This window comes from Staurois parvus, unplaced genomic scaffold (assembly GCF_062004578.1).
Source record: "Staurois parvus isolate SC_StPar_1 unplaced genomic scaffold, SC_StPar_1.0 ptg000813l, whole genome shotgun sequence".
NCBI lineage: Eukaryota > Metazoa > Chordata > Amphibia > Anura > Ranidae > Staurois > Staurois parvus.
The window spans coordinates 3,745,825-3,770,461 of NW_028318609.1; the positions used below are offsets into that span (position 1 = coordinate 3,745,825).

Here is a 24,637-nt window from a genome sequence, read left to right on the forward strand (position 1 = left end):
GTAGTATTGCCTATTTTATTCTATATTGATATCATACAATCCTTATTTGTTGATTTCTCTGTTTTATATCAGGTTTTACATATTTTATAAATTTTTTACATTTGATTTTATTTATTGTATCTTCATGGTTATCTGATTCTATATTAGTATAATACGTTCTGTATCCTGATTCTTTATATACCTTTCATCTTATTGTCTTACACATCTTTTTGATATTATATTAGTATTTGCGGTCATCTGCTTCTATAGCTTTATCCTTATTTTATTCTATATGAGTTTTTTCCTTTAGTAGATTGTTATTTAATAACATTTTTCTGAGCACCGCCACTCCGTGTTAGTGGTATTTTTAATTGCACATGTCAATATTATGATGCCCTGTTTCTGTGTATTTGATTCTATCATTATTTTTTATTTATATACACATTATTATATGTTTTAAATTTTTTATAGTCTATTCTTAGATAGGCATCATTAGTTTTATTTTTGGGACTGTTTTATCCATTTTTGATAATGGGTAACCCCCCCCCCCCCTCCGTGTTCTTTTTGCAATTATATTTATATATATTTTCACTTTTATTTTTGTCAGCTTCTGCTGAGACAACATAATTTGCACATATACATTTTATACCAGCCTGTTTGCTGATATTTAATTGATTCAGCTTTTAATCCTTGGTGTTATTATATTAATAAAGTTTTATCCCCACCCCTTTTGTCTGCCTTCTATCCAGAAGCTAGTCTTTAAGTTTTTCAAACCTTCCACAAAGTTTGATTATCTCCTGCAGGGTGAGATACAAGCCCGCTGTATATAATAATATTCTTATGCCATCTCCTATTTGTGCCTATCTAAGACAGGCTGTCATCCAGTGACGCTGGGATATGTGCATTCACCAGCTCACCTCTGAACAATGTATTTTGGACCAACGCAAAATGGCCACGGCCGTTCCGCGCATGCGCAGTCCGTCTAACGGCGGCCATCTTGCACATTCGCGCGGTTCGTTCTGTTCTCTGGCAAAATGGCGCCCGTTAATACACTGGCGCCTTCTGACATTATAAATAGGACACAATAGACGTCAGGCTGCATGGCAACTACAACTGAAGACGTACATGCGTACGAAACGGGTTTTGGAGGAACCTGCAAACCTTGACGTCAAGCCGCCGGATCACAGGGGTCTGGCGGCCATTACTTCTATCCAGCTGGTTAGTGCTCATGACAGCTTTATAGCGGTTACCACATCTTGCTGCTGTTGTTTCTACACTTAGCACTTTAGTCATATGCTTGGTATTTTACATGTATGGAGATATCCTTTTATACGTTCATTCATATCATTCAATAAATACTTATGAATATACCTTTACTATGGGCATTTCCCTTTTTTTGCTCTATGCTGAGCGCTTAATCACCCAGAGCTCCCCCTGGTGACCACTTTACCACATTGAAGAGGCTGCACCTGAGTCCTTAAAGGGGACCTCCTGTTGAATATCCCCGATGACATCCATTTCTTCTGGGTCGATTCCATTCCAATCCTGAGAGGGACCCATTGGCAGACCTCCATTTTCCTACGCATTGCGCAATTTTTTTTGCGCGTCCGGTGAGTGCGCACTTCATCTGTATTTTGCCTCTCACCTATACCTTGAAGAAGTGGTGTACTGAGTTATCTGAAATTACGAGGAGCTTTATGAACTTTTACTATCATATTATAAATTATTTATATTTCACATACATTTTATTTCACCTTTTATTGTTAGCGCTGCACTTTTTTTCACTTTACATGATAACAGTATTGCTTTAATACTTTAAGCCAGCAACCTGGGATAAGTATGCAGGTAATGACTTCTAACACCATAATAGCCAAGCAACTAGCATTTTCAGAAGTTCAACAATGTCAATCTTAATACATGACAGTTTTACTTTAATCCTATTATAATAAATAATTTCCCTATAGCTAAATCTTTGCAATATAATTACACCCTTATGTTAAAATTTAAAGTGGTATTAAACCCAAAACCAAAACTATAATATATTGCAGCTTACCAATCATTAAATGTGGTGGCTGAATTAGTTCTCTATTATAAAGCTTAATTTCCTGCCAATCTGGCCAGTAACACAACTCCTGTATTAGAGTGCCTCCACTCTGGATGAATAAGCACAAGGGCACCTCTGAAAAGCAGCATTGCCAGTCTGGGGAATAGGAGAGTGTTAGAAGTACTAGCAGATCTAACAAAGCCAAACTCCTTTTTTTACTTTTGGAAAAAGCTGATCATTGTAAGCACCCCTGTCTGTGGTATATGGTTTGTTTCAACAATAAAAACTGCAACATTTGCAGGAGAGCTTCTTCTGTTAAAAGGAACAAAAATACTGCCTGGATCACCAGATGAAAATAAGAGAGAGCCTAAGAAAGAAAACTAGCATCACATCTAAGAATTGGTAAGCTGCAATATAATAAATGTTTAGGTTTAATACCACTTTGAAAACAACCTTATCAGTTATAAACACAAATTCAGAAACTTTATGTGCTAGCGCAGTAGATACTGTTTTTGACTGACAAAACAAAATGCAGGACACAGGACTTACTGTGAGTGCCTGCAGAGCTTCCCATTCTTGTGGAGACTGGATTTTGTGAGCCAACAGTCTGACAGCAATCTGCGGCCTAGCAACAGGAAATACTGGTCAAATGCAAAAGCAAAATTCCAGTCACAAATCCAGCACAAATCATAAATATACTATAATGGTGTCATGATTCATAAACAAGGCAGTGTATATTACAACCTCTTACAAACAATCAGATTTTATCATTTGACTACAAAGAATCAAAAACTGATTGGTTACTAAGGATTACTGTAGGGGTTACCAATGTTTTCAAAACCTTGTTTCTCTAATGTTCATTGAGACACACAGGTGATAACCCCTCCCACCCTTCCACATGCACAGTATCTTCAAGCTGGCCATACATGGGTCGAATTCCAAACAAATTTTCATTCACATTCCACAACATTAGTGGGCCACAGCAATGGCTGATTTTCGTGTGGCCATCGAATTTGAGTGATAGGGCATGTTGGAACTTTTTTGAAAAATTAATACATTTCTAATTAATGGTGGGAGAATCATGCAAGAAATATAATAAACAAAGATATGAGCATGAGCTGTGACCTGGAAAGAAAAGAAGATTCCCAACCCATGTACGGCCTGCAGTACTGTCCTTGGCAGAATGGGGATCTTTTCCTTTCTGCTATATTTTTGCTTGAATTGGAAATATTTTTTACTAACAACAGCTACTAGTAGATTCAGGCCAGACATTTGAAAACCTGAAAATCTCTCCAGTTAGTCTACAAGTGCAGGGTTTTCCAGTTTAACAAAGGATAACTCCACTTTCGTTGGGAAAAAATTTAAATAAAATAAAATATATACAGGTGCATCTCATATATATATATATATATATATATATATATTCATTACACACAGAGTGATATATTTCAAGCATTTCTTTCTTTTAATTTTGAAGATTATGGATTACAGCTAGCGAAAACCCAAACTTCAGTATCTCAGAAAATTAGAATATTACATAAGACCAACAAAAAAAGGATTTTTAATTCAGAAATGTTGGCTTAATGAAAAGTATGTCCATGTACAGTATAGTCTGCACTCAATACTTGGTCGAGGCTTCTTTTGCATGAATTACTGCATCAATGCGGCGTGGCAAGGAGGCGATCAGTCTGTGGCACTGCTGAGGTGTTATGGAAACCAAGGTTGCTTTGATAGCAACCTTCAGTTCGTGTGCATTGTTGGGCCTGGTGTCTCTTATATTCCTATTGACAATACCCCACAGATTCTCTATAGAATTTAGGTCAGGCAAGTTCGCTGGCCAATCAAGCACAGTGATACCATGATCATTAAACCAGATATTTTTACTTTTGGTAGTGTGGGCAGGTGCCAAGTCCTGCTGGAAAATGAAATCAGCATCTCCATAAAGCTGGTCAGCAGAGGGAAGCATGAAGTACTTTAGACTTTCCTGGTAGAGGGCTGCACTGACTTTGGACTCGATAAAACACAGTGAACCAACACCAGCAGATGACATGGCTCCCCAAATCATCACTGACTGTGGAAACTTCACACTGGACCTAATGCAACTTGGATTGTGTACCTCTCCACACTTCCTCCAGACTCTGGGACCTTGATTTATAATGAAAGGCAAAATTTACTTTCATCCGAAAAGAGGACTTTGGACCACTGAGCAACAGTCCAGTCCTTTTTCTCCTTAGCCCAGGTAAGACGCTTCTGACGTTGTCTCTGGTTCAGGAGCCAGCCATAGTCCACTCCTTGTGAATCTCCCCCAAATTCTTGAATGGCCTTTGCTTCACTATCCTCTCAAGGCTGTGGTTATCCCTGTAGCTTGTGCACCTTTCTCTACCACACTTTTCTTTCCACTCAACTTTTCATTAATATGCTTCGATACAGCACTCTGTGATTAGCCAGATTCTTTAGCAGGGACCTTTTGCGACTTACCCTATTTGTGGAGGGTGTCAATGACTGCCTTCTGGACAACTGTCAAGTCAGCAGTCCTCCTCATGATTGTGTAACCTACTGAACCAGACTGAGAAACCATTTAATGACTCAGGAAACCTTTATAGGTGTTTTGAGTTAATTAGCTGATTAGAGTATGACACCGTGGGGTTCATTTACTAAAACTGGAGAGTGCAAAATCAGACTCTCTCCTGCATAGAAACCAATCAGCTTCTAACCTCAGCTTGTTCAATTAAGCTTTGGCAATACAACCTGGAAGCTGATTGGTTTCTGGGCAGAAGTGAGTCTGATTTTGCACTCTCCAGCTTTGGTATAAATAAACCCCCATGAGTCTACAATATTGAACTTTTTCACAATACTCTAATTTTCTGAGATACTGAATTTTGGGTTTTCACTAGCTGTAAGCTATAATCATCAAAGTTAAAAGAAAGACATGCTTGAAATATTTCACTCTGTGTGTAATGAATCTATATAATATATGAATTTCACTTTGAATTGAATTACTAAAATAAATTAACTTTTTGATTATATTCTAATTTATTGAGATGCACCTGTGTAGCACATACAATTGCAACAAAAGCCATATTGTAATTTACTGTTATTAATAATGACATTTTCTTTCAATCTAAAGTGCTGTAATCTTCTGTAAAATAAAATGCAATATGGCAACCTGGAGGCTTTCTGTACACAAATGGTGTTGGCTGAAATTTGAGATGTGTGTCGCCAGTTTAAAGCTACCCACAGACCAGCAGAATTTAATTTGAAAATAATAGTTTTTAGAATTTTTGTTCGATTTTCTAGTGGTTATAGGGTTAACGGCTAGCCAAATCAATGTTTGTTTTTGATAGCAGTGATGAGAAAGTTTAAGGGCTTTTTTTTTCAAATTAACAAAATTATAGCTGTGTTTGGAATAAATATGGAATTCTATTCAAATAGCAGGTGGAAAAATCTAATCAAGTATAGCCTGCTTAAAGCAGAACTAAACTCACAAAAATACTTGTTTCAGCCATGCAGCTACTTCTTGGTGCTGGGTTTTAAGCATCTTGATTGGCTGGTCGGGGGGTGACATCCAATAGAAGACTTCGAGCAGGCAGGTAAGTGTTTGTTACATCTGGGTAGCAGTGACCATGACATGATTTCATTTATTGTTAGCTGTAAACAGCAAGCACATACGGGAAAAATAAAAACACTGAATTTTAAGAGAGCTAATTTTCCAAGGCTGAGAGCTGCTCTCCAAGACTTAGACTGGGAGGGAATATTGGCATCAATGAACACAACACAGAAATGGGAGTTCTTCAAAAAGACTGTATGTGAGCACACTGCAAAATACATTCCCATGTGCAACAAGTTTAAAAGGCTAAAAATCAAACCTATGTGGCTTATGGCCAAAGTTACAAAAGCTATAGATAATAAGAAAAGAGCTTTTATTAAATATAAAAAAAGAAGGAACGCTATCATCGTTTAAACATTACATAGGATATAACAGAATATAAAAAAGGGAAATAAAGGCCGAAAAAATGTAAAACTAACGACAGATTGCAAAAGATAGCAGGACCAACCCCAAAAAATTCTTCATATATATTAAAAAGGTCCAGTCCGAGCATGTAGGCCCTTTACAAAATAATAGAGTGGGTGACTGGGGACAAAGAGAAGGCAAATTTATTAAATACCTTCTTCAGCTCTGTGTATACAAAGGAGCATAGGGGTGCCCTTGTCCATAATGGGCATGGTATTGACACAGCTCCAGATGATCCACATTGGCTCACAATTGATATGATCCAAACATATTTAGACAGAATAAAGGTAACCTGGAACGGATGGCATACACCCACGGGTCCTTAAAGAATTGAGCTCTGTAATTTCAAAGCCATTGTTTCTAATTTTTAGGGTCTATTTATTGACTGGCATAGTACCACTGGATTGGCGTAAGGCCAACGTGGTGCCAATATTAAAAAAGGGTCAAAATCTTTACCAAGTAATTATAGACCTGTTAGTTTAACTTCTGTAGTTGGGAAGATACTGGAGAGTTTAATAAAATACCACATAGATGAGTTCTTGCTGGAAATAAATATTTTAAGCAACAGACAGCATGGATTCATGAAAGACAGAAGTTGTCAAACAAATCTGATTTCTTTTTATGCGGAGGTGAGCAAAACCTTGGACAGAGGGGTGGCGGTGGACATGGTATACCTGGATTTTGCAAAAGTGTTTGACACAGTTCCCCACACACAGCTAATGTGTAAGGTAAAGTCTACGGGCTTGGAAAAATCTGTATGTAAATGGGTAGAAAACTGGCTAAAAGATTGTATTCAAAGAGTAGTGGTTAATGATTCATACTCTGAATGGTCTAGGGTTGTCAGTGTTGTACCCCAAGGTTCAGTGTTGGGACCCTTACTTTTTAATATATTTATAAATGATATAGGGTGTGGGATTAAAAATCCAATTTCAGTCTTTGCAGATGACACCAAACTGTGCAGTGGAATAACGTCCTTACAGGATGTCTCCAACTTACAAGCCGACCTCAATGCACTGTTTAATTGGGCAACTATGTGGCGAATGAGGTTCTAATGTTGATAAATGTAAGGTTATGCACTTGGGGGCTAAGAATATGCATGCCTCATACATACTAGGGGGGTACAACTGGGGGAATCAATGGTGGAGAAGGATCTGGGAGTTCTGGTAGATCATCTTAATAATGGCATGCAATGCCAAGCTGCAGTTTCTAAAGCGAGCAAAATCCTCTTGTTTTAAAAGAAGTATAGACTCCAGAGAGAGAGAGATATCATTTTACCTCTGTAAAAATCATTAGTAAACCTCATCTGGAATATGCAGTTCAATTTTGGGCACCAATTCACAAAAAGAACATTGGGGAACTGGAGAAAGTACATAGAAGGGCAACCAAACTAATAAGAGGCAAGGAGGAGCTCAGCTATGAGGAAAGATTAGAGGAACTGAATTTATTCTCTCTTGAGAAGAGGAGATTAAGGGGGGATATGATCAACATGTATAAATACATCAGTGGTTCATATAGTAAACTCGGTGTAGAGTTATTCACCCTGAGGTCATCACGGAGGACAAGGGGGCACTCTTTACGTCTGGAGGAAAATAAATTTAATCTCCAAACACGGAAAGGTTTCTTCATAATAAGAGCTGTAAAAATGTGAAATAGACTCCCTCAAGAGTTGGTTCTGTTCAGCTCAGTGGATTGCTTTAAAAAAAGGCCTGCATTCTTTCTTGGATACACAGAATATAACTGGTTTCTATTTATAGGTAAAGTTGTTCCAGCGAATATCCGATTGCCCCTCGGAGGATCAGGAAGGAATGTTTTCCCCTGCAGGAGCAAATTGGATCATGCTTTGCTGGGTAGAGCATAATGTGCTAGTATGCATCGCATACTAGTAAATTATGAAAGACTCACCTGAAAAAGAAGCCCCCCCAGCATGTGCTGTCATGGTACCCCGGGACTTCCATCTTCACCTGGTCTTCCTCCAGGGTTTGGGGGCTGCGGACGTTTGACTAGCCAAGCCACAATGATATATCGACTGTGGCACAGCTCTCTCCTTGGTACAGCTGTCCATTGAGAACACAGTGCATATCACCAGCACTGCTAAAGTAAATATCTACTAAACGGTGCATGTTTAGGAGATTTTTACTGTACCTACAGGTAAGGCTTACCTGTAGGTATATAAAAAAAAAACGGGATTTTACTACCACTTTAAAGTGGTTGTAAAGGCAGAAGGTTTTTTACCTTACTGCATTATTTGCAGTAAGGTAAAAAACCTTCTGCATGCAGCTTCTCCCACAGCCCCCCAAATACATACATGAGCCCGATCTTGATTCAGCATTGTGCGCAAGAGCCGAGTCTCTCTCTGCTCTCTCACTCCTCATTGGCTCAGATACAGCAGTGGGAGCCACTGAGGGGGGGGGGGCGAGTCCTGCTCTGTGCGTATTATGGACACACAGAGCAGGGCTCAGGAGCAAGCATGCATGAGTGCTCCCAGAGCAAGCAGCTCTGCGGGTAGGAGCAAGGAGAGCCAGGGGGGACCCAAGAAGAGGAGGACTAGGGCTGCTCTGTGCAACACTAATGAACAGAGAAGTCAGCATAAAATGTTTATTTTAAAAACAAAAAAATGAAGCATCGAATATCACTCTGCAGCTCCTTGCTCTCTAGCGTTTTTTATAAGCTCAAAAAATGAAAAAAAAAAGCTGGATAATAGCGTTTTTGTCCTGGCTTGTAGTAGGATTTTAGAAGCGTTTAGGAGCGTTAGCGTTATATTAGCGGTTTTACAGTACAGAAAAAAAAAAGCTAGAAAAAAGCTGTTAGGAGCGTTTTAGTAGCATTTAAGAGCGTTTCTGCCAGAAAAACATTCCCCAAAACTCTACAAAAACACATTTTTTTCTGCTCTTAAAAAATGCTACTAGCCTAAAATAGTGTGCATGGATAACACTATTTAGCTTTTAGGAGCAGAAAATTTTGCTGATACCAGCTTCTAGGAGCTTAGAAAAATGCTAGTGTGTGTGGAGCTTAAGAACTTAGCCAGAGAGAGCGAATAAAAATTAACTGAGCCAAGTGACGCTATCTGTGTGGTGTCTCCTTTTCCAAAATTCTTTCTTTGGAAGAACTTTCATCAAGTCATCAAATATAATGATCAAAATTTTCATATAAATATTTGTAAGAGAGCTTATCTCAGAAGTCATTAAGTGGTAATAACATTCGCTCCTTTCCCTCTTGTATTGAACTGTATTGTTGCTGTATTGTCACCCGTTATATTGTAAAGCGCTGAGCAAACTATTGGCGCTTTATAAATCCTGTATAAGAATAATAATAATTTTATGTGCAGATGACCAGCAGAGGAGAGTATAAACTGTATAATAATACAATACATAAAATATGATGCAACAAGCAAGGGATAATGTGAAAGTAATGTCATGGATTACTTTCTAAGCATGCATGTAATAAAGATACATTTTACCTTCCCTTGTACATTGCTACAAAGATAACCGTCTATTCCTCACTGCTGAAGTGTTAGGCTCTCCCACAATATCTAATGTATTTTACATGTCTAGACATTATGAATTAAAGTATAACTTAAGGCAAAACTTTTTTTTAGTTTTGGATAGAGAGGAGATGGATTAAAAAAACTATTAGGTTTTTATTGCTGTATGTGCCCCTGTTAGGGAGATTCACTCTGTCCTGTTTACCATTATCATTGAAAGTAAAGAAATCACCAAATTTTGGGTTTTCCCCAGAAAAGTAACAGAGGGGAATATTTCCAATGGTGACACTAGTTCTGGTGACCTGGGGGTCCCCAAGGGATTCCCTTAATATGCAGGGATTATCCCTTGTACATTGCTACAAAGATAACTGTCTATTCATCACTGCTGAAGTGTTAGGCTCTCCCACAATATCTAATGTAAATGTGTTTTCGCTATGGGAAGTAAAGGTAAATCTCCCCAATAGGACACAGATGGCAAAAAATAAACTGACAGGGGTTATAACCCTGCCTTACTCTATTCAAAATGAAAAAAATGTTTTGCCTATAGTTCTACTTTAACAAACAGTATTGCGATTGTTCTGTGAAGAAAAATATCAGTAACACTGTTCTTGTGTATGTTATCACATTAATTTCACTTCCAATCTAGAAAACAGGATGGGTAACTTCTTTATAAATTTACCACAGCAATGTGCATTCTTATTTTCTTCTCGCAAATCACACACATACCCCTCAAGCTCTTTATTTATCTGGTCACAGAAACTGATGATGTATTCCCAGTCCTCTTGACGGTTACAAGGGTTTGTGGCTTTATCTGAAAAAGAAGAGATGAAAATTACCACATGACGTTCCACAACAGAGAACCATTTGCATTGTCATCTTCAGGCTTGGATCCATCACTGAACCTATCTATAGCCACATGTTACTTCTTCTTTATTGCACTGAAATCTATAAATAACATGACTTGTGACTGACAGATATAAGTGGCTTTGGTATATTCTGCAAGGGATGCAAGTCTCTGAACAGCAATTATCAGTAATAACACAATATTGCCAAGTCTCTAAACCATTCTTGGAAACGATACCTATAATATTTAAACCTGTATTTAAGTAGTGCATGGGGGTATGTGGAACATTGAAAACACAAAACCCTGCCTATACAAATGTATGAAGTAAAGCCAGCCAAACATGGATCAAAATTCGGACGGTTCTGCAAGGACCAGCCAAATTTTGATCCATGTATTAGCAGGCTGACTGTAAAGAAGTCTATCTACCAATCGACTTCTGCACAACCAGCCTGTAAGATTTTCCCTGTTCCATCAGCACTGCCAGCTACTGATTGATGTATTCTGACAGGAAAGAAGTCTCCCTGCTGTCAGAATACAAAGGTTCAGCGGGGAGGATTCCCCCATCCACCTCAAATGTGTGCTGGTTCCTTTTGTTCAACCTGCTGGTTGAACAAAAAAAAAAAGGACTCATCTATAGCCTACAAAAGTAAACTGTAATAATTGACTTTGCCTTGCCAGATGGTGGAAGCATTGCTGGATCAGTAACTAAGGCTAGGTTCACATCTATTCAGATTGCGTTTGATGCATTTTCAGGGTGTTCTTAGGTATTTTTCACACTTGTTTTCAATGGGGTTTTTTTTTAGCACTTTTATCCATTTCGCGCTTTTTTGTGACTTTAGCTGGTTATTAAGGAGCGGGCAGCCACTGTGCCCTTAACAACTGATGAGTCAGGTCCCCGCTGACAAATAAACATAAAGAAACCTATTGCCGGCAATTAAAAAAATCCAATCCAGGCCCTTCAGGTTCGATATGGATTTTAAGGGAAAACCCACGCCAAAATGTAAAAAGACAATGATGTGGGGTCCCCCCAAAATCCATACCAGACCCTTATGCCAGCATGCAGCCCAGCAAGTCAGGAAAGGGGGGGAACGAGAGAGTGCTCCCCCCCACTCCTGAACCATACAAGACCACATACCCTTAACATGGGGGGTTGCTATCAGGCAGGGGAGACTCCCCCCTCCAAGCACCTTGTCCACATGTTGATGAGGACAAGGGCCTCTTCCAAACAACCCTAGGCTGTGGTTCTGGTGGTCTGTGGGGGGTTACTTATGGGGTATATAGTATCCCTACTTATTACCCAAAAAAGTGTAAAAAGTTAATAAAAACACCATGACAGTTTTTGACAAGTCCTTTATTAAAAAATGTAAAAAAAAAAAAATTGTCCCACGAAGTAGATCCAATCTCAATCACGTTTAACAACGCTACTGGAGTCGACCCGAAGAAGAAAAAAAGAGCTCAGCTCCAAACGAAGGCTCCCGCCCTCAGATGGTTTTAAGACAAGGGGCGGAGCCACCCGGTGATATCACTGGGTGATCCTGTCCCCTTGTGACATCATCGACCCAGCATAGTATTACAGTGGTCATTCCACTATATGATGAGGGCATGCACTAGAATTATGGTTATATCACGTGTAAGGGAGAGAGATGGATGCTAAATATGTTTTAGGATAGAGCAACAGAAGGCAGTAAGCAAATGATGATAAAAGTGTCACTGTCATTGGGAAATCATCTCACTTTTTCCTTTCTAAGCATATTAGTCAACAGCTACAGAACAGAAACAAACTTGGGGAGCTATGGAATACTGGAGTGTTTTCTATAGCAACTGTTATTTCAGAGAGGAAAATTGATTTTATTTTTCTACATACCTACCTGTAAAATCCATTTCTTGAAGTACATCATGGGGCACAGAGCAGACTATTCCTGACTATGTGGGTTATTTGCCACCTATAGGTGAATGCACACTGGTCAACCAATCAGCGAGGAAGCCCTCCCCTATATATCCCATCCTACACAGGAAGCACTTCAGCTTTGTTGGAAGCAATGAAGTTCCAGAAAGAGGGGAGGGACCTCTATGTCCCGCAATGTACTCCAAGAAATGGATTTTACAGGTAAGTACAGTCAGGTCCATAAATATTGGGACATCGACACAATTCTAACATTTTGGGCTCTATACACCACCACAATGGATTTGAAATAAAACGAACAAGATGTGCTTTAACTGCAGACTGTCAGCTTTAATTTGAGGGTATTTACATCCAAATCAGGTGAACGGTGTAGGAATTACAACAGTTTGAGGCACATATGCAAACTGTTGTAATTCCTACACTGTTCACCTGATTTGGATGTAAATACCCTCAAATTAAAGCTGATAGTCTGCAGTTAAAGCACATCTTGTTCGTTTCATTTCAAATCCATTGTGGTGGTGTATAGAGGCAAAAATGTTAGAATTGTGTTGATGTCCCAATATTTATGGACCTGAATGTATGTAGAAAAAATTAAATTTTCTTTATCGTACATCACAGAACACAAAGCAGGCTACTCATGATTATGTGGGATGTTCTAAAGCAATAAAAACTTTGACAGGTGAGTGACATTATAATCAATCCCAAAGAACCTACTCATACGTTCGTAATACAATGAGGCCAAAGACAGAATCCTCCGCAGCTCTGACATCCACCTGGTAGAACCTTGTGAACTGCAAGTGCCAATAGCCTTAGCGGCTGTGGGCTTGTAGTTTTTCAATGCACTACCACGACGCTGTGGAGCACCATGGTAGTTCATTCAAGCTTCCTGTCAGAATATCTGCTTGGCCGTACATCCCGTACAGTAAGCAGATATTCAGACAGGTCTGCAGGAGCCCTGCATGGCATCAGCGATCTACTGATTGCTGGTGCAATGCTTTCCAGGTTCCGTTGGACAAAAATAATAAATGCACATTTTTTTACCAACAAAAATAATAAATGCACATTTTTTTACCAGCAAAAAAAATGTGCATTTATTATTTTTATCCAAAAGGTGAACTTATCTTTTAAAGAAGCCACCTTCCGAGTCAAATGATAAGATTAAGTTTCTTAAATTGGATCAAAAGGTGGATCCTGCAAGGACAGCCAAGACCAAGTTCAAGTCCCAAGGACACAAGGACAGCCTGACAGACAAGGTCGTCCGCGTTACACCCTGCACGAAGTACGAATCAAGAAGTGTTAAACAATGGGCTCTGGGGAAAAAAATGGATAGAGCCAAAATCTGACCCTTAATGGCACTTAAGGTCAATTTAATTTCTCTTCCCGATTGGAAAAAGGACAAAAACTGTGCAATCACACATTTCCGTGGGTGCCACTTCCTGGCTTCACACCAGGCAAATAAGATATCCAAGTTTTGTAATGGAATCTCCCTGAGGCTGGCTTCCTGGCGCTCAAAAGCAAGGAGAAAACAGGACCCAAGACCCCCTGGTCATTCCAGACCTGGGCTTAAATAGCCAAGCCTTCAATCCTAGCGATCGTAAAGTAGGATACAATACTGGACCCAAGACAATAGGTCTGGGTGGACCAGAAGTGTCCAAGGAGCGTCCTGTGCCAGATACACTATGTCAGTGTATCAAGCCCTCCTGGGCTGGGCCGGGCTACCACTATTATCAGTGTTACCTCCTTCAGGATCCTGCGCAAAAGTCACGGGAATAGTTGAGTCAGGAGAAGACATAGATTAGAGTAAACTGGTCTCTAAGGTATTACCAGTGCATTTACTCTTAATGCCAGTGGGATTCTCGACATTGACACAACCTGTATAACTTGTTGTAGAACCTGGAATTTGTGCCAACAGAGAAAGCACATGCTGCTCTGCCCAAAACAGAATCTGGTTCACCTATTACTGAACTGCACAACTCCTGGTGCTGTCCTGTTAGTTGACTGCTGTGGTATTGTCGGATCAAACCCTGACCACAAACCTGTGCAACTGGTTTGTCCAAAAATCTAGAGAAAGGCATACTGCCCGTAGTTCCACAATATTGATGGGCAGTATTACCTCCCGTGGAGACCAAGTCCCCTGAACTGTAGCCACCTCCAAACCAGCACCCCCCAACCGGAGAGACTGGCATCGGTAGTTACTATTTTCCATATCACTGGAAGGAAAATTACCCCTTCTCCAGATTACAAACAATCAACCACCAATTCCGACTCTGAAATACACACGGAACAAACCCCTCCAGCAATCCAATACTTAGACCTTCATCATCCAGACAGATAGAATGTTCCTCTAAATAAGACCTAGAGTGCAACAGCACATAGGAAACCGCTTCAACATAGATACCATTTTCTCATGCAGAAACGTATTGAAGGATACCATTTGCTTCTTATATTTTGCTTTAAACTCGGGGGTCTGTGGTTAGCCCAAAGGGCAGTGCTCCAAAAAAAAAATGGCGATTCTTTACTGCAAATCAGAGAGGCCCATGATGAGCGTTAAAAAATTGGCACACGAAGATATGTGTCATTGAGGACTATGGATACCCGAAATCTATCTCTTGAAGAAGCCACCACTGATCGGACCGATCCCATCTGAAACAGAAGGATGTCTAGACTTATGCCTAGTGCCTTGAGGTCTAAGATAAACCACATGTCACCGTTTGGTTTTGGGCCTGCGATCCTGCCGAGTGTCTCGAATCACTTCAGAGATTGCCCTAGATTAGGTTAGATTAGATTCAACTTTTTTGCCATTACACATGTAAAAATACAAGGCAACGAAATGCAGTTTTGTATCCAGAAATGCAATAAGCAGTACAAAATATACAGTGTCTGCAATATGTACAAGATAGACACTATTTAAGAACATAATGTACATATGGAAGTACTATAGACTAATACGTAGATTGAAGTGCTATGGACATAATATACAGATTATGAATAATTAAGAATAATGAATGTAAAGCTAATGCATAATACTTATTACACGAATGAGTGAAATGAGAACTTATGCCAGTGTGTAAAATGAATACAGTTCAATGTTTGTATACACAGGAGAAACAAGAAGGGGAGATAAGTGTATAGGGGAATAAGGGATCAACGGGGAGCAAAGTTCAGTAATGTAACTGCTGTAGGAAACAAGCTGTTCCTAAGTCTGGTGGTTTTAGTCTGGAGGCTCCTGAAGTGCTAGAAATTAAAGCTTGGCGCAAGCAGCATTTCTGTTTCCTAGCATCCTCTGCCCAAGGTAGTTCTCAAATACAGCAGTCTCAGACTCTGGAGGGGAAAAGCTTACAACACCCGGTATTCCCAGGGAGTTTTCCCTGCAAGTATTAACCTGGGCTGACCCGGCTTAGCTTCTGAGTTCAGACGAGATCAGGAGTGTTAAGGGTGATGCAGCCACAGTCCATTGCACCTTTTCCATCAGTAATAGGCTGCAATGTCAGACAAACACAACACAATGGCCCAGATACACCTGACACCACTAGTCTATCGTGAAATGCAAAGACTGCCAGATTACCCCCCCCCCCCCCCCCGAGGGCAGCACACCTGCCTCTCGGCTGCCTCCCCCTTCTGGGATCCCTTAGGCCCCGCAGGGATGCAAGTCCATAGCCATGCTGGTCACCAGTTATGCAATCACGCAGGCAAGCAAGCATGCATCTATACAGGTATATAGCTATGTAGGTACATAAGTATGCATTTATGCAAGTATACAGGTACTCAGCTGCTATGCAAGTATGCAGATTATACAAGTACACAGTTCATGCAAGTATGCAATTTATGCAAGTAAGCAGTTTGTGCAAATATGCATGTATGTGTGGAGTGTATGCAAGTATAAATATGCAGTCTAAACAAGTATACATTTAAGTATGCATGTACAGATGCAGTTTATGCATTTAAGTATGCCTGTATGTATGCAGTTTATGTATTTAAGTATGCATGTACATATGCAGTTTATGCATTTAAGTAAGGATGTATGTATTCAGGTTATGCATTTAAGTATACATTTACGTATGCAGTTTATGCATTAAGTATGTATTTAAGCAGTTTATGCATTTAAGTATGCATATACCTATGTAGTCTATTTATTCATTTCAGTATTTCAGACAATTTTTTATTTCCCCATTTATACTTACCTAGGTGGATGAAGAATCGGTCCATACGTCATCTGTCCCCTGCCGGCTCTAAGTGTGAGAACTCAGCGATCACATAACCGCTGATTGCTGAGTTCTCACAGCCACTCAGTGTCAGTCACCGCTGTTTGGTCTGCCCCCAGGCGCTCACTGGAGCACTGGGCTGTGAAGGCAGCGGCTGGCTCAGGCTCTCAGCGCCTCACTGAAAGGCTGAGCCATGTGCCGCTCCAGACTTTGAAGTCAGGATCTTTCCCCAGCCTGGACCGGCTTGATGACATCAGCCGACAGCAGGGTGAAAATGGATCACAGGAATGCAGAACGAACTGCACTACTTTGATCCACGGGAGAAGTAAAGCCAAAAGAGCTTTGGCTTTACTTCTCCTTTAAGTATGCATGTACATATGCAGTTCAAATAATTATGCAGGTATGCATGCAATAATGTAATACAATGCTGCAACTGCCCTGCTATCTAGAAGCATAATGTCAAAATTAATTGCACTTGGCTCCACACTAGTTTCGCAGGACGAGTCAAGCACACATGCATCAAACTCAACCTCTATGCCGCGTCAGTGCAACCTAAATGCAAGCTCCTGCCGATCAAAAGCAAGCTACTCTGGAGACTCAACTCCTTTAAGTGCACTGATACCCATGCAAAAACAGTTGTAGAAGCCCCCCAACATTATGCAGGCTAATGCAGCATATACCAAGAAAAAATATAAGTGAGCACTTCTGAAAAAAAGCTGCTAGCACCAAACAAGGTGACACAACAACTTTATAAAAGAGTACAGAGGAAAGAATAGTCCAGCACTAAATCATACTAAATAAAATTATCTCATACATGAAGAATCATCATGGTATATATGTGCAAAGTAAATCACTCCCAATTGTTGTAATCAATTCCCAATTGAAATATCAATCCATACATCACATATGGACCGATACTAACTAATAATGGTAGTAACAAATAAAGAAGTCCAATCAATGAAGTGTATATCCAAATTCATACAGTGTTCAAAACAGTGCAAAGAGAAAGAGAGGACCAAAAATCTTCACCGTGTCAGTACAGTGGAAAAGGAGCTCACACCACAGAGCAAGAGATGGCCACCGCTCCGAATTCCGAAACCGGCGGCGTGACGACAGTACATAAGGCCCTCCCAAAGGCTCTGTGGTGTGAGCTCCTTTCCATCAAGGACTTCTGAATAGGTGACCAGGGATTGGAACGCTGGAATTATTACGTTGGCTATGATACATTTACTTGTACTCTAGCCCTCTGATGACTGCATATGGGTGGAGTAGTGCATGCTGCTGGTGACACTGTGAAAAATATTTTTTTGTCCTCTCTTTCCACTGTTTTGGACACTATGAATTTGGATATACGCTTCACTGATTGGACTTATTTGTTACCGTTTGATTATTATTTGTAGTATCGGTCCATATGTGATGTATGGATTGATATTTCATTTGGGAATTGATTATAACAATTAAGAGTGATTTTCTTTGCACATATATCATGTATTGATGATTTTTCATGTATACGGTAATTTTCTTTACTATAGTACACCATATAACCGTGTCCTGTCTGGTAATGTAGATCCCCCACAGGTATACTCACACATCATCATCCAGCCATAGACTGCTCCATGTCCCTGCTATCTCTCAGGAGTCTCACTAAACCGTCAGCCTACATGTGACTTCAAACATAAGCCAAAATGGCCACCACTCTACCCCCTGCCTCCACTATGCAATAGTAGGCTATAGAGAATGGCCCCATGGCCTCTAGTGGCTGGAGGAAAAACTGCAGCCCAATACTCCTTCAGAGACACACAGAGCATAGCCCGGCCAGACCAAACAGCACACTGCCCCCTGTGGCCACTGGAGAATAACTAGACAGTCAGATTTTCAAAGACTGTAAATGTAAACACTGCAAATGTAAACTTACCATTCCCGCCCAAGGACTCTGAATCATAGCAGAAGTCCAACCTTAACCTATTACAGCGGGCTCTGTCATAAAAGACCTTCAAGGACTCAGTCCACCTTATATCTTTGCCCCCCCCCCCCCCCCTGGACCTGTATAGCACCCTGCTGGAAAGCACCTTGGTCAGAACAAACACTACACAGGTTTCTATACGCAGGGTCCGGCGCCATAAGGCCACATTACAGGCAAACCTCAAGGATTCTTCTCTCCTATGCAAAGAGGCTCGGGTACCATCCATATTGGCTAATAGCTTTTCGCATGGATCTGACTGAAGTCCTTGATTCTCAGCAGAACAGTTCCAGACCACAAAATTTTCTCCAGGAGCACATGCAGCACATCAGTAACAACCAGGGTGGATAAAAATCAATGATTTAAAAAAAAAAAAAATTTTAAAAATCGGATTTTTTTGATTTAAATCGGATTTTTTTAATTTAAATCGGATTTTTTTAAATAAAATGCTTTTTGAGGAAAATATATTACCATCCAAAGGTTATTCCATCATGAAATAAAGATTAGTTTTTTAATTATGTAGAATAAAGCTGTATATGTTTAATTTTTTTGGTAAATAAATTCCATTAATCCATTCACAATGTCATGCTCTTCCAGAAGTTTTTGTAGGATTATTGGGCAGTTTCTCTCCCTACAAGATATTATGTTTATCTCGGTGCTCGGTTTACTTTTGCAGTTCTCAAAACTGAATTTGACTCAGCGGAGATCACATGCCTCTTCTTCGCAGCAAAAATGTTATAACATGAACTGAGTTAAGAAAAAGACCTTAATCCTAACTTCTACAAACCTATGAATACAGAATCAACCCCTTCAGTGCTAAGTTTCAAGAAGTTCAGTGAATAGAATAGAAACAATATTTTTCTGATTCTTTGGAGTGGAATAGATCTGCACAAGAAGAAAGTGAGACTAAGTGTGAGGAGGAAGGGGCTGACAGTCTAAGTTTCTTAAAATATATATATTTTGTTTAGCCAAATTAGTTAACAAACATGGATGTTTGTTTAAGCAAATAACATATACTGTAATGTTATTGTTTCAGTTGAATAAATCTATTTAAATTGTTATTATTAAGGTAATGATTATATTTCTCCTTCCTAAGTACAACAGAAAAGTTGTCCAAATATGAATGATTAACCTATTAAACTGGGGATAAAAAAACTAAAATGAAAAGTTGTTATTCTAAAAATCTTCATCTACTTGCATATTAAAGTTATACCAGCAAGAATTAATCTTTATGTAGAAAACTAGGATTTAAATCAAGCCTTACTGACTAGTGATTTAAATCAAATCCACCCTGGTAACAACACACCTCACAGACACTGGGGAAAAACGTAAGTACTTTCTGTGTAGGAGGTTATATAGGGGAGGAATTACTCTCTGATTGATCGGCTGATAGGTGGCATATAACCCACACAATCATGAATAGCCTGCTCTTTGTCCTGTGATAGGATATGCAAATTATTTTCATTTTTATTAAAGTATGCTTAAGGGACAGTAAATTAAAACAGGGACCTCAGCTAGACAATCAAAAGCAGAGGACAGCTTGTAGGAAACATCAGATGAATAAAATAAAAGTGATATTAGAAACCAGATCACCTCATTATCTTGCCAAGGACTTGGGTGTAAAGTGGAGAAGATATCCACCGAGAGATGCATGTGATTCACCAGCATACAGACATTCTGCTAGATAGAAAACTCAGGGGGGGCTGCTTGTTTGGTGTGGGCACCAATCAGAAAACGCTTTATATATTCCCAATCAATGCAAAGATTTCTCTGATAAGGTATGGTGGAAAGTTGGGGAGTTGACATCACAATCTCCACCTCATCCATTCAAGAATGCTCACTCGGCAGGGGAGTTCTCTGAATGGTGCCCCTGTCAAATAAGTGACCCCTTGTGTTCACTATGCAGCAGGACAAACACTTGCCAATGGACCCAGAAGACAGTGAGGATCACTGTAGTAGCAGAGGCTACTACAGTAATTTTCAATTTTCAAAGTGATTAGCCAGGTATGGAATATGTACATTGGTCCAAGCTAGAGCAATATATGTAAAAAAAAAAAAGAAAGAAAGAAAGAAAAAACTGTAATTCAGCTTTAATGCCAGTGGGGCCCTAGCAAAACAAGCAGATTTTAGATTTGAATACAGCTTTATCTGTCTGTATTTCTGGATCCACCTTTGAGATGTGGTTTTCACTGAAGGCAACCTTTGCTTAGGCAGGATATACAGTTAGGTCCATATATATTTGAACACAGGAACAATTTAAGTTTTTTTCAGGTATTTACCAAAACATATTCAAGTTATAGTTATATAATGGATATGGGCTGAAAGTGTACACTCCCAGGTTTAATTTGAGGGCATGTACATCCAAATTGGAGGAAAGGTTTAGGAATTACAGCTCTTAAGAGTAGACATCCCCCTTTTTTCAAGGGACCAAAAGTAATTTGGACAATTGAATCAAAAGCTGTTTCATGGCCAGGTGTGGGCGTAATTTCTTCATCATTTAAGCAGGTGAAAAGTCTGGAGTTGATTCTAAGTGTGGTATTTGCATTTGGAATCTATTGCTGTGACCCTACATCATGTGTTCAAAGGAGCTGTCCATGCAAGTGAAACAGGCCATTGTAAGGCTTCAAAAATGAAACAAATCCATCAGAGAGATAACAGCAACATTAGGAGTGGCCAAATCAATAGTTTGGTACATTCTGAAGAATGTACTGAGCTCAGCAACATAAAAAGGCATGGACATCCACGGAAGACAACAGTGGAGGATGATCAGAGGCTCCTCTCTATGGTAAAGAAAAACCCATTCACAACATCCAGACAAGTGAAGGACATGCTCTAGGAGGTGGGCGTATCATTGTCAAAATCTACAATCAAGAGAAGACTTCACAAGAGCAAATAGGGTTCACCACAAGGTGCAAACCATTCATAAGTCTGAAGAATAGAAAAGTCAGAGTAGACTTTTCCAAAAAAAAATCTAAAAAAAGCCGGACCAGTTCTGGAAAAGCATTCTTTGGATGGATGAAACTAAGAGAAGGCTTGGAACAGCTCATGATCCAAAGCACACAACGTCATCTATAATACATGGTGGAGGCAGTGTGATGGCATGGACATGCATGGCTTCCAGTGGCACTGGGTCATTGGTGTTTATTGATCATGTGACAGAAGAAAGAACCAGCCGGATGAATTCTGCAGTGTTTAGAGATATACTGTCAGCCCAAATTCAGACAAATGCAGCAAAGTTGGACGGCGCTTCACAGTACAAATAGACAATCATCCAAAACACACTGCAAAAACAACCCAGGAGCTATTGAAGGAAAAGAAGTGGAATATTCTGCAATGGCCGAGTCAATCACCTGATCTCAACCCAATTGAGCATGCATTTCACTTGCTGAAGGCAAAACTAAAGACGAAAGACCCACAAACAAAGAACAACTGAAGACAGCTGCAGTTAGAGCCTGCCAAAGAAAGGAGGAAAACCAGTGTTTGGTAATGTCCATGGGTTCCAGACTTCAGGCAGTCATTGCCAGTAAAGGATTCTCAACAAAATATTAAAAATTAACATTTTTTTATGATTATATTCATTTGTCCAATTACTGTACATTTGAGCCCCTGAAAATGGAGGGACTGTGTATAAAAATGGTTGCAATTCCTACAATTTGTACTTGATATTTATGTTCATTCCCTTGAATTAAAGCTGAAAGTCTGCATTTCAAATTCATTTGAATTGTTTCAATTTAATATATTCTGGTGGCATACAGAGCCAAAAGCTGCAGAAAAGCATGTAGTGCATTTTTGCTGCATTTTTATTTGCCTAGCAACAAGAAAAAAAAAACAGCAAAGAGCAGCAAAAATGCACCGCAAAAAGCACTGTAGAAACAGGACAAACGCAATTGCATAGGTGTGAACCTAGCCTTACATATACCCAGCGAAGTGACTGGTCTCAGCTGATACACAGAGATTAAAGCAATCCTACTAAATAAATTGCACCTGTCTTTCTGCAACTGTCTAGCTCCTACATCCATTCAAAGTGCAGAATTTACACAGGATCTCTCAGCTCTGAAAATCAGAGGAGGATAGCTGAAGTTACAGCAGTGAGGAGAGCTCTGAAAGCTGACTGGAGGTAAGGGACACACCCCCTTCACAAAGCACACAGGAACAAAGCTGAGGTTGTCAATCACAGACTGTTCCCTCCGCTGTCACCTTTTTTTTGCTGGTGTCAAGAAAACTTGTCATAAGTGACTCATACAGATAACAGAGAAATGAGGCAGCAGACAGAAATGACACTTAGTGCTCTGAATTGAGACAAGCACACACTATAGAGGGATATGTTTTGTTCATATTTCATGTCTGAGGTTTACAACCAGTTTAAATTTCACCCCTGCCACTTTGACAGCTGAATGACAGGGGGTAGGCTTAACCTCTATTTGGGCAGAAGTTGAGGCACCATGCATAGCCTGGGCCTGGGCTGCAAGGAGACCCACACAGAAAATGGTAATAAATTGGAAAATTAACACAAGTACGCACCCAAGGGTTATGTCTTTCAAAACTGTTGTCACCTGAGAAAAAATTTGGAGCAGGTCAGATTCACTTTAACCACCTCCCACCTGCCATATAGTAATATGACGGGCGCAAGGTGGTTTTCTTGTTCTGGAAGGACGTCATATGATGTCCTCCCATTCTCACTGCGCATGCGCGGCTCAGGGAGCGCGCAGAGCGGCGATCGGCGGTGCGCTGTGTCCTTCGGACATAGCGGATCACCAATCACGGAAAGAGCCGAAGGTGTTGGCTCGGTCATGTGATCAGCTGTGTCTAATCACTGCTGATCACATGTAAACAGGGAAATGCCGGTTATCGGCATTTCTCCCCTCTCGAGCTGTCACGCTGACAGCTCGAGAGGAGAGGAGAGCCGGTAATCGGCTTTCCGCGAAGGGGACATCTACACTGATCATCAGGGCACTGATGATCAGTGTGCCGTGACGATCAGTGTAGCCCCAGCAGTGTCACCTGTCAATGCCTTGTGTCAGTGCTCATCAGTGCCTTATGTCAGTGCTCATCAGTGCCTCGTGCCAGTACCCATCAGTGCTCATCAGTGCCACATATCAGTGCCCATCTGAGCTGCCTTTCAGTGTCACCCATCAGCACCAGTCAGTGCCACCTATCAATGCCAATCAGTGCCACCTATCAGTGCCAGTCAGTTCTGCCTATCAGTGCGCATCAGTGCCACCTAACAGTGCCTGTCAGTGCTGCCTAACAGTGCTTGTCAGTGCCAGTCAGTGCCGCCTATCAGTGCCATGTATCAGTTCTGCCTTTCAGTGCTCATCAGTGATGCCTGTTAATGCCTATCAGTGCCACCTACCAGTGCCTCCTCATCAGTGCCCATCACTGCCACCGATCAGTGTCCATCAGTGCAGCCTGTCAGTGCCCATCAGTGCAGCCTCATTAGCGCACATCAGTGAAGGAGAAAAATCACTTATTTACAAAATTTTATAACAAAAACTAAGAAAAAACATTTTTTTTTCTAAATTTTTTTGGTTTGTTTAAGAAAAAATAAAAAACCCTGAGGTGATTAAATACCACCAAAATAAAGCTCTATCTGTCACAGAAAATGATAAAAATTTCATATGGGTACAATGTTGTATGACCGCGCAATTTTCATTCAAAGTGCGACAACGCTGAAAGCTGGAAATTGGCCTGGGCAGGAAGGGGGTATAAGTGCCCTGTAGGCGAGGGGTTAATGAAAAAAAAAAAAGAGTATTTGCATACTCCTGGGCAGCCCTGTAGAAACATATTTAAATGTTCTGCATCTGCTGGTGCCTACTCCTTTCTTATAAGGTTGGACTGAACACAAAAGGCATGACATAGTTACCTTAATATTTTTTTAAAAAGTACATAACTAGACTAAGGGCTTTTTTTTTTTTTAATTTGCCTGTAATATACTGTTAGCTGCTCAGTTACAAGAGTAGTTACTAGCAGCGCCCTCATCTGCTTTCTTTAGAGGTTCTTTGCTGCATTTTCTGTGCTGATCTTCACATACATAAGCACAACAAAATGATTATGATCTTAAAGAAGAGCTCCAGCCAAAGCATTTTTTCTATTTTTTCAGAAAAAAGAAAACATTATTGCTGTGTCCCCGAGAGTTTTCACAAAACGTGCATGGGATAGCCCATTCACCTGAAAACCCCATTCACACCCAGAGTAACAGGAACCCGAGTACA

At 40.2% G+C, this 24,637-nt stretch overlaps 1 protein-coding gene across 3 annotated transcripts in view; it reads right to left on the reverse strand.

Annotated features, from left to right (window-relative positions):
• GGA3 (golgi associated, gamma adaptin ear containing, ARF binding protein 3) overlaps nucleotides 1-24,637 on the reverse strand; it is a 103,052-nt gene that overhangs the window by 73,087 nt on the left and 5,328 nt on the right. For 2 of the 3 annotated variants that reach the window (XM_089654909.1, XM_089654908.1), the window contains exons 2-3: nucleotides 10,243-10,327; nucleotides 2,573-2,648 (exon numbers count right to left, since the gene is read on the reverse strand). In XM_089654909.1, the coding sequence (XP_089511035.1) occupies nucleotides 2,573-2,648; nucleotides 10,243-10,327 (161 nt within the window). Of the gene's footprint in view, nucleotides 1-2,572; nucleotides 2,665-10,242; nucleotides 10,328-24,637 lie in introns of those variants that run through there. The other variant, XM_089654910.1, reaches the window with a different exon arrangement.